We start from the raw sequence: 17,533 nt of genomic DNA, 5'->3' as shown, positions 1-17,533 counted from the left end.
TTGTGTTTTTGAACTAGTTAGTAAATACTGGATTAAATTAACCTTGTTTTTCAACGTAAATCACTTTGATTTGTTTTGGCCTTATATTTTTGAACCTATTCATTAATTTAGGTATGTTTAATTAAGTTAAATTAAACGCTTTTTAGCTATGGAGAATGTAAATATTCACAAAAAATCAATTATTTTTAAAATTAAATGGCTTACTACAGACATATGAGAGGCTCCATTATTTTAACTATATCCAAGCTAAATTAGTAAAATATCACACTGTGAAACATCTGGAAGAACTGAGGTTTCTATCTGCTGTAGCCTAATATGTCTAAAACTGTATCTCTCCTATTTTCACTGAAAAAGATACTTTTAAAGAAATAGAAAAAGGAAAATTTACAACTTGGAATGAGTGGTCTTTACCCAGCACATTATTTTATTTAGTAGATTAGGTCCTTATTTTTAAACAGGTTGGTAATGAGATTTGGCATTTATCACAGCATTCTAGTGTGTTTGACTGAAACATGAGACGTTAGTGGTTCAACAAAAGTCGAAGCCATTGATTTTTTTGTTAATATTATATTAATTTATAATTTTTAAACAAATGTTTAGCTTACTATAAAATAACTCGTACTTGGGGCAGTGAGTAAGCACCCAGCAGTTCGAGGAGACTGTACCAAACTAGTGATTTTACATACTATTTAGGGTGCATGTCCTAAGCTGAAGGTCAATTGCCTTGAAGCCAATTGCTCATCGAAGCTTATGGAGAATGTGTTCCATCGGTTTCAATGTGCGAGAGATGGTTTGTTCGGTTCAGTAGTTTTGATTTTATCACGGAAGACAAAGATGGCCCAGGCCTGCCAAAAAAGTTTGAAAACCAAGAATTTTAGGCATTACTCCATGTAGATTGTTGTCAAACTCAACAAGAGATTGCAAAATGATTGGGAGTAATTCAAGTAGCAATTCCAAAACGCAGCAGGATTCATCTAAAATGCAAGGAAATTGATAACCATACGAATTGAAGCCAAGGGCCATTGAAACACGATTTTGCATGTCCAAAAATTATGCTATAAAAGAACATAGTTTTTGCAACGAATCATTACATGCGATGAAAAATGTATGCATTAGTCCCCATCTATATTGTCAATCATTTGCTGCAAAACATTTGGGTTTGTTGATGAAAGCGGAAATAGGAATGGAAAAGAGTACTCTATTTAATGTACATAAAGTTTTTATTGAGTATTTCATCCACATTTATTCGTTCAAAACTGAAAAGCAAAAACTTTGCTGTGTGGACACGAATGCAGTTTCAAAAGACAATTTTAAAATGTTTTGCAGCAAATGTTTCACAGTCTGGACCGGGACTTACGATAACTTGAAGTGAGAGGGATTGTATGTGAAGCCTGGCCAATCAACCGTATCGACACTAAAGCCAAATAACCATGGCGATAAGGTAACGCTCTGTATTTGTTGGGGCCAAAATGGTACTATCTGTTATGAGCTGCTGAAATCTAGCCAGACTATCACAGGCAAGTTGTACCGACAGCAACTGATTCATTTGAAGCGAGTTGTGGTTGAAAAACGCAAAGTTCATCATGAAAACGCTCGGCCACATGTTGCAGTACCTGTTAAAAAGCGTTTTTAATGAAGTGGTTTTGGGAAGTTTTGCCACACTCGCTTTATAATCCAGACCCCGTTCAACTGATATTTGTGTCAATCGATGTAGATTGCTTTCTCTAGGATACGCTTCACTTCAGAACAGAGTTTCCAATATTGGCTTGATTCGTGCTTGGCCTCAATTAAAAAGACATCTCCAATCATAGATTGCTTGCAAACAACCTTTTTCCGACAACTCTCCTATATATTACTTCTCTGGTGGTTAAAATAACTACTTTGTGTAGTATAAAATAAACGTTTAAAGTGACTACACTCTAGGCTATTTAGAGACACTTATGTGACAATTGACTTCACGCTAGGTTACATGGGATGTATAAAGTAATCAATTGACTTTTCTCTGCATTACAAAGAACACACACGTGTCAAATGACAAAAATACAATATATCAATAGGAATTACCCAAGTGATCAGACATTAGTGACAATTGAATCGTTAATTTCTAAAAAGCAATAGAAACTCCAAAATTGAGTTATTGGGCAACTACTGTTTTGTTAAGGTAATTGCATCGTTTAATGCAAAAAAACTAAATATTGCCCTTCTATTATGGTGAAAGAAATCCGTGTTTAGAAAAGAAGTCAAGTGGCAGCGCTTGATTGTACGACCAATCAAGCGCTGTCACTTGACTATATGCCATAATCTATTTTTTATAAATGTGAAAAAAAAAGATTTTTTTGCACTAATACTTTACTTGATTGAATATGAAAAGTTTTATGGGAATATTTTGCAAAGGCCTACAACGAAAGTATATTGGACTGTAGAACGAGTATATCGAGCCCTTAGCGCCAAATTATCGTAAGCGACATTTTTAAAATTTTTGTTTTATTGCAGAAATTAAAATTTTATGGACCGACTGATGTTTTAGCGTTCTCAGAATATCAAAATTTTTAATAACATCAAAAATATAGGGGGTAAGATTTTATCGTAAGTCAATGTTTACATTTTACAGTAAACAAATTTTATCGTAAGCGACACACAGTGGTATAGAAAAAAAGAGGGAAATAAATCTGTAACTTCTAAATGGTTAGATTGGTTTGATTGAAATTTCACATGCGCAAAGAAGAAGTGTTGTCGAGTTTAAGTTTTGAACGTGGACCTCATGAGCCCACCAGGGGCGCGACCAAAGGCCCTCAAATTAGGACACCTCGGGTATGTATTTCTTGGTTTGAGTTCCGATTTCAATTACACATATAGAATCTTTTCATCGAGCACAAAAAACAAAAAAATTTGCATTTTTTCCGAATTTTGGCGATAATACAGTTTTTGGGTCATTTTGACCCAAAGGAGATGCAGGGTTAACTTCCAAAAAAATTTTTTTAATGTAATATTCATTAATATAAATAAATCTATACATTTCTAGAAAACAATGCAGAAATTTAACGAGTTTCACCTATTTATTCCATATAAATAGTAAAATTTTGCATAAATCTGAACTTTGACCTCGATGCGCGTCCAGAAATCGTTGACCGATTTGGCTCAAATTTTCAGTACTTAACTATTAGGCCTAGTGTCCCAATATTCCACCCGGCACTCTTTAAAATTTTAACAAAAAATTTTTTCCATACAACTGATTGTCACTCTAATGTATATATGAGTATGATGTTAAACTCTTTAAAGAGTTAATTTTTTACTTAACTTTTGAAGTTCTTAATAAAATAAGAACATTTCATATGAAATTTACAATTGTGATGGTTGTTTATTTCAGTAACCAGTCAAGTGCAAACTTTGTATTATTTTTTTAATATATATATGGGGCATTTCACGTCAAGTGAACCAACTTTTGAAATCGATGTCTTCCGATCGCGATGAAATTTCCAATGTTAGTTCTATTGGATAGTAATTCGGACACCATTTTTCAACAAGATCGGTCAAGAACTCTCTGAGTTATAGGAGGTCAAAATTTGACATTTTGGCCAAACAGGTGTTTTTTTTTATCCATATAACTTATTACCTATTGTTCTTAGCAAAATGTGTCCCAAATAGTTTAGATAGCTATTTATGCAATCTTTCGAAAAAAAGAAATTAAAAAAATTTAATAAAATATTTTTGATTTTTTTTTTTAAATCAAAAATATTTTTGACTTTTTTTTTCAAAATGGGCCCTTTTTATTTTTTATTTTTTTTAAGAAAGCTTAGGTCTTTTCCTAAGTGACCTATATGGTCGCTTAGTGGGATGCGAGTGGGATATCTATAAAAAAAAATATTTTGTAACTCAAGATTTAAAATTTTTGAATTTTTTTGCAAAATCAAAAACTTTGTTGACTTTTTTTTAAAAAAATGGACCCAATTTTTATTTTTTTTTTTTTGCTCAGAAGAAAGCTTATGTGTTTTCCTTTAACACCCTTTTTGTCGCTTATATATATATAAATATAAAAAATAATTCATTCGTAAGAACAAAATATAAATTTTGTAAAAGTAATTTGTAGGCTACTTGTAAGTTTTCTTTGATTTACTCAAAACTAATAATTTTACATTTTTTCAAATCGCGAACAAAAATACACTAGTTATTTTTGTCATAAAATAAGTACTTATCACTTAGCTCCAATATTACTTGCTGGATTAGTAGAGTTTTTGCTGGAAAGCAGTAATAATCATGATATAGATATTTCTCGTAATTTAACAGTTTTCAAAAATGTTTGAACATAAGTTCGAATTATCAAACATAATGTTACAATGCTCAATTGTGAAAATCCAGAGCTGGAAGTGGTATTTTCTGTCATTTTTCGACGAAGACCAGTTGAAAGTAGTTCTTAATTTGTATGGAAAAACAAGTAAGAAAATTTGATTTTTCAATCAAAAAATCAATGAATAGAGCCACAAACTACTAGCCTTCCGTTGGTGTAAATGGCATATTATTTGTTATTTTATTTATTTGTATAATCCTTTGTTAAGCTAAACTATATATTTATACCCTTCACCACCATAGTGGCGAGGGTATAATGCGTTTGTGCAAATGTTTGTAACGCCCAAAAATATTGGACGTCCGTCTGGCTGGCTGTCCATGTAAACATTGTGCGCAAAGTACAGATCGCAATTTTGAAGATATTTCGATTAAATTTGGTACATATAATTTTTTCGGCCCAAGGACCAAGTATATTGAAACTTGTTTAAATCGGTCCATTATTTCACCTAGCCTCCATACAAATGTTCTCCAGAAATTGGACTTTATCGCTCATAAATGTTTAATTGATATATTTATATCACAAATTTCGCTCCAAATAAATTTTATATGTACGAAATTTATGTCACCAAATTTTGTTACAATCGGTCCATAATTAGTAGGGTATTCAATCGATTAACCGTTAATCGGTTAAGCGATTAATTTTGGACGGTTAACTGTTCGAATAATTTAAAATCGCCGATTTTCAAATAAAAAATAGATCGATTAATTTGTGTCGATTAACCGATTAACCGAAATTCCTTTTTTTTGCACTTTAACATATTTTTTTGTTTTTATTTTTCCGTTTTAATTCCAATACAAATGTGAAATTAAAATTACATATTTTTCGAACATCAAAGAAACATGTTTAGTGAGTATAACAACTGTATTTACATGTATTTGAAACTTTGTTTGTATTTACATGTATAGACGAAACTTTTTTTTGAAAGGAGTCTTTTATCAGAACTTAACGAAAATATTAAAAGTATTCAAAATCTAAAACAATCCAAAAAGGACTCCAATGGTATAACGAAGGATTTTATATTCTTAGATAAAACTAAAAAAAGAACTGAGATATTGGATATTCTTTATCATGCTTTCGATTTCTCCAATATCTACAATCAGCGAGAGAGTTTTTTCAAAGTCAAGTTTTATTAATTCTAAAGAAAAAAAATCGTTTAAAAGGAAAACATTTAAATTATATTTTGTTTAAAAGATCATTTCAGAAGATCTCACTAAAATCCTAAAAAAAACTCGCAGGTGTATACAAAAAGGATTTTAAATACCATATTTGCTATTATTTTTGGTTGAATTGTTATGTTTTGTTTGTTTTTTATGTTTTTGTACACAAAATTCGTGGTTGTATTTTCAATTTAAAATTAAAATAGATATTATTCGGTTAATCGAATAATTTGAAATTAACCGATTATTAACCGAATAAATCTAAATCCCGATTAATTATTTGCTCGATTAATCGATTAAATCAGAAACCCGATTAATTGAATACCCTAATAATTAGTCATAGCTACATACGCTTCCAAAAATCACTTTAACGTGCATAAATCTCTTAAAAATGTTGGTATACACACAAGATTTTCCATAAATATTTCTCATATAGAGATAAATCACACGACTAAATTTCATGGTGATGGGTCTATAATTGGTCATAGCTCCCATATAAGGCCAACTTCCGAAAATCACTCACTAATATACATTATTGATATTTTAAAAGTTTTTGCTCATTTACTTAGTGTAGGGTATAATATGGTCGGGCTTGACCGATCATACTTTCTTACTTGTTTTTAATAAAATCTGCATTTTCCTTTGAATATAATTATTACCAAGCCTCTACCTTTTACTAGATTTCGTGTATGAGTTGACGGAAATGTTAAGTACAAAATTTAGTGTTTTACATTTTCCTACACTAACATTTATATTTATTAAACATCTAAGTATTTACTTTTTATACTATTATACATGATTTTTGTGTTCAGAAAAAGACAACATCAAAAATGTAATTCGTAAAGTTTGTCCTCAAATTGATGTTTGAATAAAAACACGGTAGGCAAGAGGCAACCTGATAGGAAAACTAATAAAAAGACAACCAAGTTAGTTATGAATTTCGAATTTATATATTAAGATCTATTCTTTATTAAAGAGTTAAATTGAAAAGTTACATTAAAATTCCCTACAGGGATTTCTTTGTACACACACTTCCAAGTCATTATCAAATCGTTTTTAGTAGATCTTAATCTTTACAAATATTTTTTTTAGATTTGTTTTGTTGTAAACTAAAATGTTGTAAATATTGTTGTACTTTTTGTGGCTGTTTTTTTTTTGTTGTGATTAACCTGACATTACAACAGTTGCATAAAACTACCAATGACTTTTTTTATTGTAAGTAAAGGTATGTAGTAGTTATTGGTTTTGTTTCTTTCGATATCATAATATTTTATATCTCAATGAAGTTAAACATGGGTTTTCTTCGAATTTTATGAGTTTGTTTCTTTACATTTTTTTTGTTCAGAAACTTGTACAACTATGAGTATTTGGTTTAGATGATTATCATTGATCTATGAATTGCTTATGACTTGTCGTTTCTTTGACTTTAGCTGTGACTCTCCACTAAAAGCAGTTTGTTTCTTTTAGGTTTGAAAAAAAAATCTATTTCGTTTTTTGTTTTTGATGGTAGATTACAATAGACAACAATTGTAGCTATTGTTTTTAAGCTTCAATAAGTTTTTTGTTGTAACACTTCCTGTCAAGGTGTGTAAATTACGTTTCTGTTAAACAAACTTTTGCAATTTTTATTTAAGCTTAGCGTTTTAAAAGAAAAGATTTGAAAAATAATAATATTGTTTTTATATTCTTTTTAATTTTAGCTAAAACTGTTAAAAATATTACGGATCAGTTAGTGGCTGCCACAGACTACAAACGACCTCAGCTACATTTACCGGTAGTCATAAAACCTAGAGGTTTTTATTTGCCTAAGCAGAGACCCTTAGCCCAGCAAAAACAAAATGAGTCTCCTCAACCGGCTGCCCAAAATTACTATAGCAATTACTTTTCCGACTTGCCAACTTTAGAGCATGCCCAGCCCTATTATCCTTTAAACGAAGACTCCATTATTAACAAATTCCTCTCCCAACAAAACAAAGAATTTCAACAACAGCCCAGACATCCACCATTTAATCAATACGATGCCAGTGTATTGGGTTCCGGCGACTTTGGCATTTTGAGAGGAGGCACTTTCTATTCCGATGAAGAACAATCGTATATCAATGAAGAGGGCAGTGATTTCTATTACGGTGATGCCAGCAATACCCACACTGTATCCTCTACCGAGGGTTTCATACAAAAATACACTTATCCTGAAGAACAATTTGCTCAATTTAGAGATTTCGCTGATCTGGGTACCCCCTCCGATTCGGCTTTTTCACAATATGTGGTGGTTTATGCAGCTAAAAATTCTTCTGCAGGTCATCAGAATCGCCAAAATTCAAAACCAAAAAATATTTTCGAACAATTACAGGAGATCGACAAGGAAAAAGCTTTGGAGCAGAAAAAATCGCGAAAGAATCAAACGAATTCGAGTATAACAAAATTGAAATTGGTGCGAACAAAATTGACAGAAAAGAAATGGGTACAAAAGCAGCCGGTGAAAGTTCCAGATGATGATCCTTTAATAGCTTTAAGTTAATGTTGTGTATTTTTGTCTTTATTTTTGTGAAATGTATTTCGATATTAATTGGAATATTAAAATTGGCTGATGAAGATTGAAATCAAGGACAAGTGTTTGATATTATTGTTGAGTATTTAAGTTGTTGGATTTAAACTCTTTCCGAAGGGAGGGAAAACGTCACACACCAAAGCAAAATATTTTAGACCAATAAGTCTGTCATCATTCATGCTGAAAACCATTGAAAGAATCATCGACATTCACATAGGATTGTCTTTGAAACAAGAATCCATATCTGCTTCTCAACATGCCTACATGAAGGGAAAATCTATTGAGACAACACTTCACTCCTTAGTGGGATATATTGAGAAATCCCTTGAATTCGGTAATTTCTCATTAGTGGCCTTTCTGGATATGGAATATGCTTTCAATGATGTAGAATATGCAACTATAATTTCAGCTCTACATGATCTTGGTCTGGATCAATCAACTGTATGGTTCATCACGAACCTTCTACGATATAGGATCATTCGTTCCGAAAAGGGATCGGCAGTGATAACGAGAATGGTCACTAGGGGTATGCCTCAGGCAGGTATCTTATCACCAATTCTATGGAATCTGGCCATAAATTGTCTCCTCAGGAAATTGGATCGCATGGGTTATAAAACTGTCACCTACGCCGATGACGTTGCAGTGGCAGTCTCTGGGATCCACTTGGGCACGATGTCACAACGCCTTGAAAATGCAATCAGTGTACTAAGTCGGTGGATTACTGACAGTGGATTGAGTGTTAACCCAAGTAAAACTGTTCAAAAGGAAGTACAAGATTCCTCATTTCCCCGATTAAATGGTGTTGAACTAACAATATCGGACAATGCAAAATACTTGGGAGTTATTCTGGATAGTAAACTATCCTGGAAACCCAGTACCCTTTCAAGGAAATGAACGGTAATGTATGTCTGTAAGAAGGCCATAGGCACGCAGTGGGGTATTAGACCCCAGTTTTTAACTGGCTATGTGATACGGTAATTAAGCCGACTCAATTTGTATGGTATTCGAGAGTGTTTTAAGAAGAATGGCAGTCCTGATAATAGGAGCTCTAAGAACGACCGTAATAAAGTCGATCTTTACTACATTGAACTGGGTTCCTGAGGATCTAATTGTCAGAAAAATGGCATTCACCTCGACCTTTAGGCTAAACGCGATTGGGGCGTGGTAAAATACTCCATACGGCCACGACTGTATAAATGGTAGCATTCAGAATTTCCGGATAATATGGATTACTGCATTTCTAGGACCTTCATTGCGAGGAAGTTCAGTTTCTCAATTTCGTACAACGGGAAAGTAATGGACGGACCTTTACATGACACAACAGGTCTCTCAGTCTATACGGACGGTTCAGCCATTAACAGGGCCGCTAACTGGCTCAGTTATCAGATATCAGGCAGTGGTATTCGTATATATACTGACATTCATGCCGCAATAAAATCTCAAACAGGTGTATACATAACATCTAATTTGGCCCAGGAACGCCGGGCATCTTTAAACGGGATGGAGTGATATTCAACTCTCGTACTCAAGTGGGTACATGGACACGGAGATATTACGGGCAACTGTGATTTGGCTATAAAAGGCACCATGTTGCCTGACGGAGACATAGACTTCCTATGCGGGATTCCGTTATCCAAATGCAGGCTTCATATTAGTAACTTCTACCATGAGCTCACTCAGACAAGATGGAGTTGTGAACCCATATGGCCCCGACTGAATCGCGGACGAACAACATATCTTCTTGGCTTGACACGCTCACAATTGAGTGGTGTAGTGGCGGTCTTTTCCGGACACTGTTCTCTTGGCAACCATGCTAGGAGACATCGCTTGCCATACCACGACTTCTGCAGAAGTTGTCAAAACGAGGAGGAGAAAGAGACCTTTTTGCATCTTCTTTGTCACTGTCCGGCATTAGGATATCTACGCTTAAGGTTTCTGAAACATCGATCCCTAACTAGTCCTTCTGAGCTCTCGAATATGAGGCTAGAGTGCGTTAATGCTTTTATAAGGCATAGTAATTGGCTACTCAGACCAGACATGAGGATCTCCATAGAGTGACCTTTTAACCGCAAATTTAATGGTACGCAATTAATAATCTCTCTCCTCTCTTTTTTCGGACCCTTTTACTTTTCACTTTATAATCTTTTTATCACATCTGACTGTCCACTCCTCTTTTCATTTCTATCTGTCCGCTTTTTTATCTTTCTACTTTCAGGTAACATAAAGGGACCTATTGCCTGTACCCACATGAGCTGCTCTTCTTTTCTGTCTTTACTCCACGACTGCCTGGAAATATAACCTAACCTAAGTTGTTGGAAAACTATTTTTTTTTAGGTTTTCTTAGATTGCTTTCAGATATTTATATTTTTAATAGTTTTCCCTTAAATTCTTGTTCCTAGTTAAAGTTCTTTATCACCACTTTTTTGAATACCCTGTCTGTTATTGATCACAGCAAGATGTTTATCTCTTAAACACTAACATATCACTTTCATAATAACAACTAATACAAAAAATTAATTAACAATCAATTTACATTTACGCATTATTAACTTTCCTATAAAACAAAAAAAAACTCTTATTAAATATTATCAAGGGGTTAAAATAAATCACCTTCAGATAAATACATGTATTTGTTTTAAATTGAATATGTAAATTGTAAATTGCATACACAACTTCCAAATGATTTATAATAATTTATGTTTTGTTCATTAGAAACATAAACATCAAACGCCCACGTTTAATTACTCAACATTTTTATTAATTTTTTAATTACATGTACTCGCTACATATTCTAATTAAAATGAAATGAAGAAATAACTATGAAACAAACAAACTGAGTAACAAGAGTAATAAATATTATTATCGATCATTTACAAATAAAACAAAAAAGACCAGAATAAAAGCTAAAACATTTAAAACAACATAAAGTAAAAGCTGTCTTATGAATGTATTTAAAATACCATAAACTATTTCACAGGTTCTCCAGACTAATGAGTGACAATAATGATTTTACAGCAACATGGCTTAATTGAATATTTTTTAACAAATTACGGCATAATAAATAACGCGGAGACAAAACGTTTAAAAGGCATTAATTAAAAATAATTAAATATTGTAATATTTGATTTAATAACTAATTACAATATTAATAAACTTTAATATTAATAAAATATTAAAAATAAATATATATAAACTATAATATAAATTGAAAATGATTTTTTTAGCGCCCGAGTTTTTATTTCAACTTAAAAATACTTCAGTTTAATTTAAACTCAAAATTTTTTTAAAAATTAATCGTGAGTAAGTTTTTTTATTTTTTATTTAAAACTGACGATTACCATAAACTAAAGTTCAAAAGTTTAATTAAATACCTGGTTTGATTTGTTTATTGAGCCAAGCTACATAAAAACAAAAGGCTTAAGCAACAAACTTTGTTTATACTTACTTTGTTGTAATAGAAATATCAATTTTAGGTTAATAGAGAGATAACATTAAAAACAAGAGAAACATATTGTTTATGTAGCTAATAAAGATTAATAATATGCTGATCGTACAATGTAATTTTATTTTATTTATCTTTATTATTAAAATTAATTTAACAAAAAAAATACTTTAAAGATTATTACAAATATTGTTTATTACTCATGTTTTATTTTAATTAAAATTATATATTGATTGATATCTTTGTTGATTTATTGTATATAAAAACAAATATAAATAACTGGAAATATTTGAAATTAAGTATTACCTAAATATAACCCAAATTTCAGTAACTCTATGTGGGTTAGAATAATGGAATTTTAACTAATTTCAGGCAATTAACCTTACTGTATTTGGCATATTAAAACAGGTAAGAAAGTGTAGTCGGTCAATCCCAAACATATGATACCCTACACCGAGAAGATGGTTATATACAGTTTTCTTTTTAAATAAATTATATACCGATCGTCAAAAAATTTGGTAGTGCGAGTTAGGTTTATTTAAAACTTGTTTGTAAGAAAAGCTTGTACTAAATTTTGTCGAATTACCATTGAATGCAAGGTTTAAATCGACGGACGGACGAACGAACATCGGTCAATCGACTCAGAAAGTGATCTTAAGGATATTGGTATACTCTATGGTGGACAACATCAGCACTAACCCAATATATCCTTCCCACTATGGTGTTGTAGGGTGTAAATACTCAGTACGAAGGATCTAATAAGGCTACAACACATTTTTATTTGCAACTTATTTAGTATTTTAATTTAATTTGGATTCTTTTAGATTTTTAACTATTCAATGCAGCGATCGAAATAACAAAGTCGGAATGGATATTCTTAAACAAATAATGGGTTAAATTTGATAAAAATCTCACATTTCTTTCCATGAAAATACGTAAATTTTTAAATTTTCCAAGAGGTATTGGGTGTATAACTAAAAAATGCGAGATTTTAACAACTTATATGACATTTTGAAGGGTACATATCTCTCATTTATTCTCACTTAGTTATTAAATGTTGAATTTTGTACAAACGAATCGTCATGTGAGGGAAGCTTTGTTTTACTTCTTTAATTTACCAAAGCTTATGGTGAATGTATTCCATCAAAGTGCGAGAAATGGTTTGTTCGGTTCAAAAGTGGTGATTTTGCCACGGAAGACAAAGATCGCCCAGGCCAGTCAAAAAATATTGAAGACCAAGAATTGAAGGCATTACTCCATGAAGATTGTGGTCAAACTCAACAAGAGCTTGAAATATCATTGGGATCTACTCAAGCAGCAATTTAAAAACGTTTGCGAGCAGCAGGATTCATCTGAAAGCAGAGAAATTAGGTACCATACGAATTGAAGTCTAGATAACTTGAAAGGCTATTTTGAATTTCCGAGATTATGCTTGATTATTATAAAAGAAAATCATTGCTTGCGATGAAAAGTAGATCCAATGCAATAACCCGAAGCTTGAGAGATCGCATGTGAAGGCCAACCAGACGAATCGACACCAAAGCTAAATATACATGGTAATTCTCTGTATTTAGTGGGGGCAAAAGTATCCTATATATTAAGTATGAGCTGCAGAAATCTGACCAGACCATCACAAAGAAACAATTCAGAATGCAACTGATTCGTTTGCAGCGAAAATTGGCCGAAAAACGATATGCCGACAGACACGAATCCGTAATATTCCACCATGGCGACGCTCTTCCACATGTAGCAATATCTGTCAAAAAGTATTTAGAGTGAAGTGTTTTTATTGTACAGACCGTGTCCCGTTCGACTACTATTTCATTCGATGCAGAAAGCTCTCTGTGGGATATGCTTCATTTTGGAACAGAGTAGCCGATATTTTCTTCATTCGTTTTGGGCCTCATAAGATGTCCAATTCTTTTGGCTCGGGATCCATATATTGGCAAAAAGATGGCAGAAGGTCATAGCTAAAAATGGCTATGAATAAATTTATATTTTGGCAAAAAATGTGATACAAAGTAATTAAAATTTATCAAAGTGAAAGTTTGAATAATTTACAAAACGAAAACAATGAATTCATTTTTCGTCGTTTTCAAAATCGTTTACATATAAACATTTTTATTATTTGTGATGTCATCCTGAAAAAATTGTAGGTAAATCGGTAGGGGTTAAGACGTGCCCGCAAGCCCTATTGAAATGTTATTTATTTTTGGGCCGATTTTGATGAAAATATAACATAAACTCTAGGGCTTATAATAACAGCACAAGAATGGAAGTTAACCCTTAATGGCACTTGGGGTTAAAATGACCCCAAACTTATAAAATCATAATTTTTTTATGGTTTTAGAAGTTTGGGGTCATTTTAACCCCAAGTCCTATATAGGGTTAATTTTAATTTTCCCGCTGTTTTTGTAAATACTAGGCTTTGTGTTAGATTTCTGTTAAGTTTCATCAAAATCGGCCCAAAAATAAATAATATTTCTATATCTTTAAATTAGAAATTACAAATTTTGAAAAATTTGACATTTGACCTTCAAGATTTAAGGTTTAACGTTTTCCAATTTTAGTAAAACTTTTAGAGTATATTTAGAATTATCTGGACTATAATATTCTGAATATGTTTTACTTTAAGTTCATAGCAGTAAGGAAATAGAGCTCATTCGCCAAAATGTGGCCAAATAATTGGTTTTTCTCGAAAATGTCAAAATTTAAATCGCAGGTACGGAAAAACTATAAGTGATATTTTCATAATTTTTTCACAGTTTTATTCCCTATTATATTCTAAATAAATCCCAATGAGATGATCAAAAAATTCTGAAATTTGTTTAACAAAATTTTTAAAAATTTGAAAATGGGATTTTGAAACTGCCGTTAAAAAAATTTTATTTTTTTGTTCATACCTGCGAATAGGTTAACGGTATCCTACGAAGACAAAAACTCATATAAAAGTAAATATGGATATATTTTAAGTAAAAATGAGCTTTTATTTCAATATTTATCAAAATATGTTAATTTAGTTCCTACATTTCTTATTCTAGTTGCCTGAGACACGTTAATGGCCTGGCAATTTTTTAATAACTTTAACATTTTTTGAACAATTTCTATTTTTTATGTCTCATTAGAACGACGTGATGTACATATTTCTATTCGTTTTACAAAAACTGAAAAAAATTAATTTATTCCCCTTGTAAATGCATCTCAAAACTTCAGAGGGCTTGCCTTAACCCCAACCGATTTACCTGAAATTTTTTCAGCATGATTTTTTTACTAATGTTCACCAAACTGGGGGGTGAGAGTGGCCAAAATCCAACTTTCGTTTATTAAGGACCACCCTAGGCGCCACACAGTAGGCGTTATAAATTTCTAAAATATTAAGAGCTGTCAGGAACTTTGAGTTGGTTTTGTACGAGCCGATATAAGATGATTTATGAATGATGTCTAATGTACTAAATATGTTTGACGACCACGGGAACAAAAACATGAGATTCATTCAAACTATTGCCAAATTGTTGGCATTCGAATGAAGCTGAAAAATTTTTTTTTCTATTTCAGTTCATTCGAAAATAGTTAATAGTGACGATAAAGACAACATACAGTTTTAAAGCAAGATGCAAAATTATTAATTATTAAATTATTTTCTATCCCATAATTATACCCTTCACCTTCGTGAGAAGGGTATATATAAGTTTGTCATTCCGTTTGTAATTTCTACATTTTTCATTTCCGACCCTATAAAGTATATATATTCTGGATCCTTATAGATAGCGGAGTCGATTAAGCCATGTCCGTCTGTCTGTCTGTCTGTCTGTCTGTCTGTCTGTCTGTCTGTCTGTCTGTCTGTCTGTCTGTCTGTCTGTCTGTCTGTCTGTCTGTCTGTCTGTCTGTCTGTCTGTCTGTCTGTCTGTCTGTCTGTCTGTCTGTCTGTCTGTCTGTCTGTCTGTCTGTCTGTCTGTCTGTCTGTCTGTCTGTCTGTCTGTCTGTCTGTCTGTCTGTCTGTCTGTCTGTCTGTCTGTCTGTCTGTCTGTCTGTCTGTCTGTCTGTCTGTCTGTCTGTCTGTCTGTCTGTCTGTCTGTCTGTCTGTCTGTCTGTCTGTCTGTCTGTCTGTCTGTCTGTCTGTCTGTCTGTCTGTCTGTCTGTCTGTCTGTCTGTCTGTCTGTCTGTCTGTCTGTCTGTCTGTCTGTCTGTCTGTCTGTCTGTCTGTCTGTCTGTCTGTCTGTCTGTCTGTCTGTCTGTCTGTCTGTCTGTCTGTCTGTCTGTCTGTCTGTCTGTCTGTCTGTCTGTCTGTCTGTCTGTCTGTCTGTCTGTCTGTCTGTCTGTCTGTCTGTCTGTCTGTCTGTCTGTCTGTCTGTCTGTCTGTCTGTCTGTCTGTCTGTCTGTCTGTCTGTCTGTCTGTCTGTCTGTCTGTCTGTCTGTCTGTCTGTCTGTCTGTCTGTCTGTCTGTCTGTCTGTCTGTCTGTCTGTCTGTCTGTCTGTCTGTCTGTCTGTCTGTCTGTCTGTCTGTCTGTCTGTCTGTCTGTCTGTCTGTCTGTCTGTCTGTCTGTCTGTCTGTCTGTCTGTCTGTCTGTCTGTCTGTCTGTCTGTCTGTCTGTCTGTCTGTCTGTCTGTCTGTCTGTCTGTCTGTCTGTCTGTCTGTCTGTCTGTCTGTCTGTCTGTCTGTCTGTCTGTCTGTCTGTCTGTCTGTCTGTCTGTCTGTCTGTCTGTCTGTCTGTCTGTCTGTCTGTCTGTCTGTCTGTCTGTCTGTCTGTCTGTCTGTCTGTCTGTCTGTCTGTCTGTCTGTCTGTCTGTCTGTCTGTCTGTCTGTCTGTCTGTCTGTCTGTCTGTCTGTCTGTCTGTCTGTCTGTCTGTCTGTCTGTCTGTCTGTCTGTCTGTCTGTCTGTCTGTCTGTCTGTCTGTCTGTCTGTCTGTCTGTCTGTCTGTCTGTCTGTCTGTCTGTCTGTCTGTCTGTCTGTCTGTCTGTCTGTCTGTCTGTCTGTCTGTCTGTCTGTCTGTCTGTCTGTCTGTCTGTCTGTCTGTCTGTCTGTCTGTCTGTCTGTCTGTCTGTCTGTCTGTCTGTCTGTCTGTCTGTCCGTCTGTCTGTCTGTCTGTTGAAATCAGTTTTCTGAAGACCCCAGATATCTTCGGGATCCAGACATGCTTTCGAGAATTTTGCTATTTAAAATCAGCAAAATCGGTCCACAAATGGCTGAGATATGAGGAAAAAACCAAGACAACCTCGATTTTTGACCTATTTTTTTACCTATATCTGGATTACTAAGACATTAATATAGACAATATGGATATCTAATGATACATATTTCAAAGACATTTGCAACGATGTATATAAGACCATAGTAAGTTGGACCTACAATGGGTCAAAATCGGGAAAAAAATTTTGAACCCGAATTTTTTTTTTTTTTAAAAAAAATTGAAAAAACAAAAAAAAAATTTTAAAATTTAAAAAAAAAAAAATTTTTTAAATTTAAAAAAAAAAAAATTTTAAAATTTAAAAAAAAAAAATTTTTAAATTTAAAAAAAAAAATTAAAATAACAATCGAAAAATTTTTTTTTCCAAAAAATTCAAAAAACAACTGGAAAAAAAATTAAATTTTGTTTTCCTAAAAATATTTAAAATTTTCAAGTATAATTTGGTGAAGGGTATATAAGATTCGGCACAGCCGAATATAGCACTCTTACTTGTTTTTTTTTAATTTTTAATAAAATCAGTTAATAACTACTAAAGGCGTTGTGATGTGCACTGGATTAGGTATTATATTAAAAAATTTAAGAGATCTCAACTCAGTTTTCGGTTATGCTACATTTTGAGCCCTATACCAATTTTCATCTAAAAAGTGATGTCAGCTTTTCAAACACTCTCCTAGTTATTTAAATATTAAATTAACAAATAAGATAATTAATTAATTAATTTTTCTTCACTATCATCACACTAACTATACAAAAATCATTTTCAGATATTTTAATACTTCGCAGCATTCAACAAGCAACATGACTTTTACTTGAATTTAACATAATTTTGATTAAATTAAGCAAATAATTAATAT

The 17,533-nt window shown here is 32.8% G+C and overlaps 1 protein-coding gene across 1 annotated transcript in view; it reads left to right on the top strand.

Moving 5' to 3' along the window:
- Positions 1-8,106, top strand: part of LOC135958415 (uncharacterized) — a 40,421-nt gene extending 32,315 nt beyond the window's left edge. Inside the window, exon 3 of the mRNA XM_065509320.1 lies at positions 7,203-8,106. Coding sequence (XP_065365392.1) covers positions 7,203-8,020 — 818 coding nt within the window. The 3' untranslated portion in view covers positions 8,021-8,106. The remainder of the gene's footprint in view (positions 1-7,202) is intronic.
- Positions 8,107-17,533: the final 9,427 nt, after the last annotated feature.

The sequence above is a fragment of the Calliphora vicina genome, chromosome 4, assembly GCF_958450345.1.
Source record: "Calliphora vicina chromosome 4, idCalVici1.1, whole genome shotgun sequence".
In the NCBI taxonomy this organism is placed as follows: Eukaryota; Metazoa; Arthropoda; class Insecta; order Diptera; family Calliphoridae; genus Calliphora; species Calliphora vicina.
This window is presented reverse-complemented; position numbering and strand designations above follow the sequence as displayed.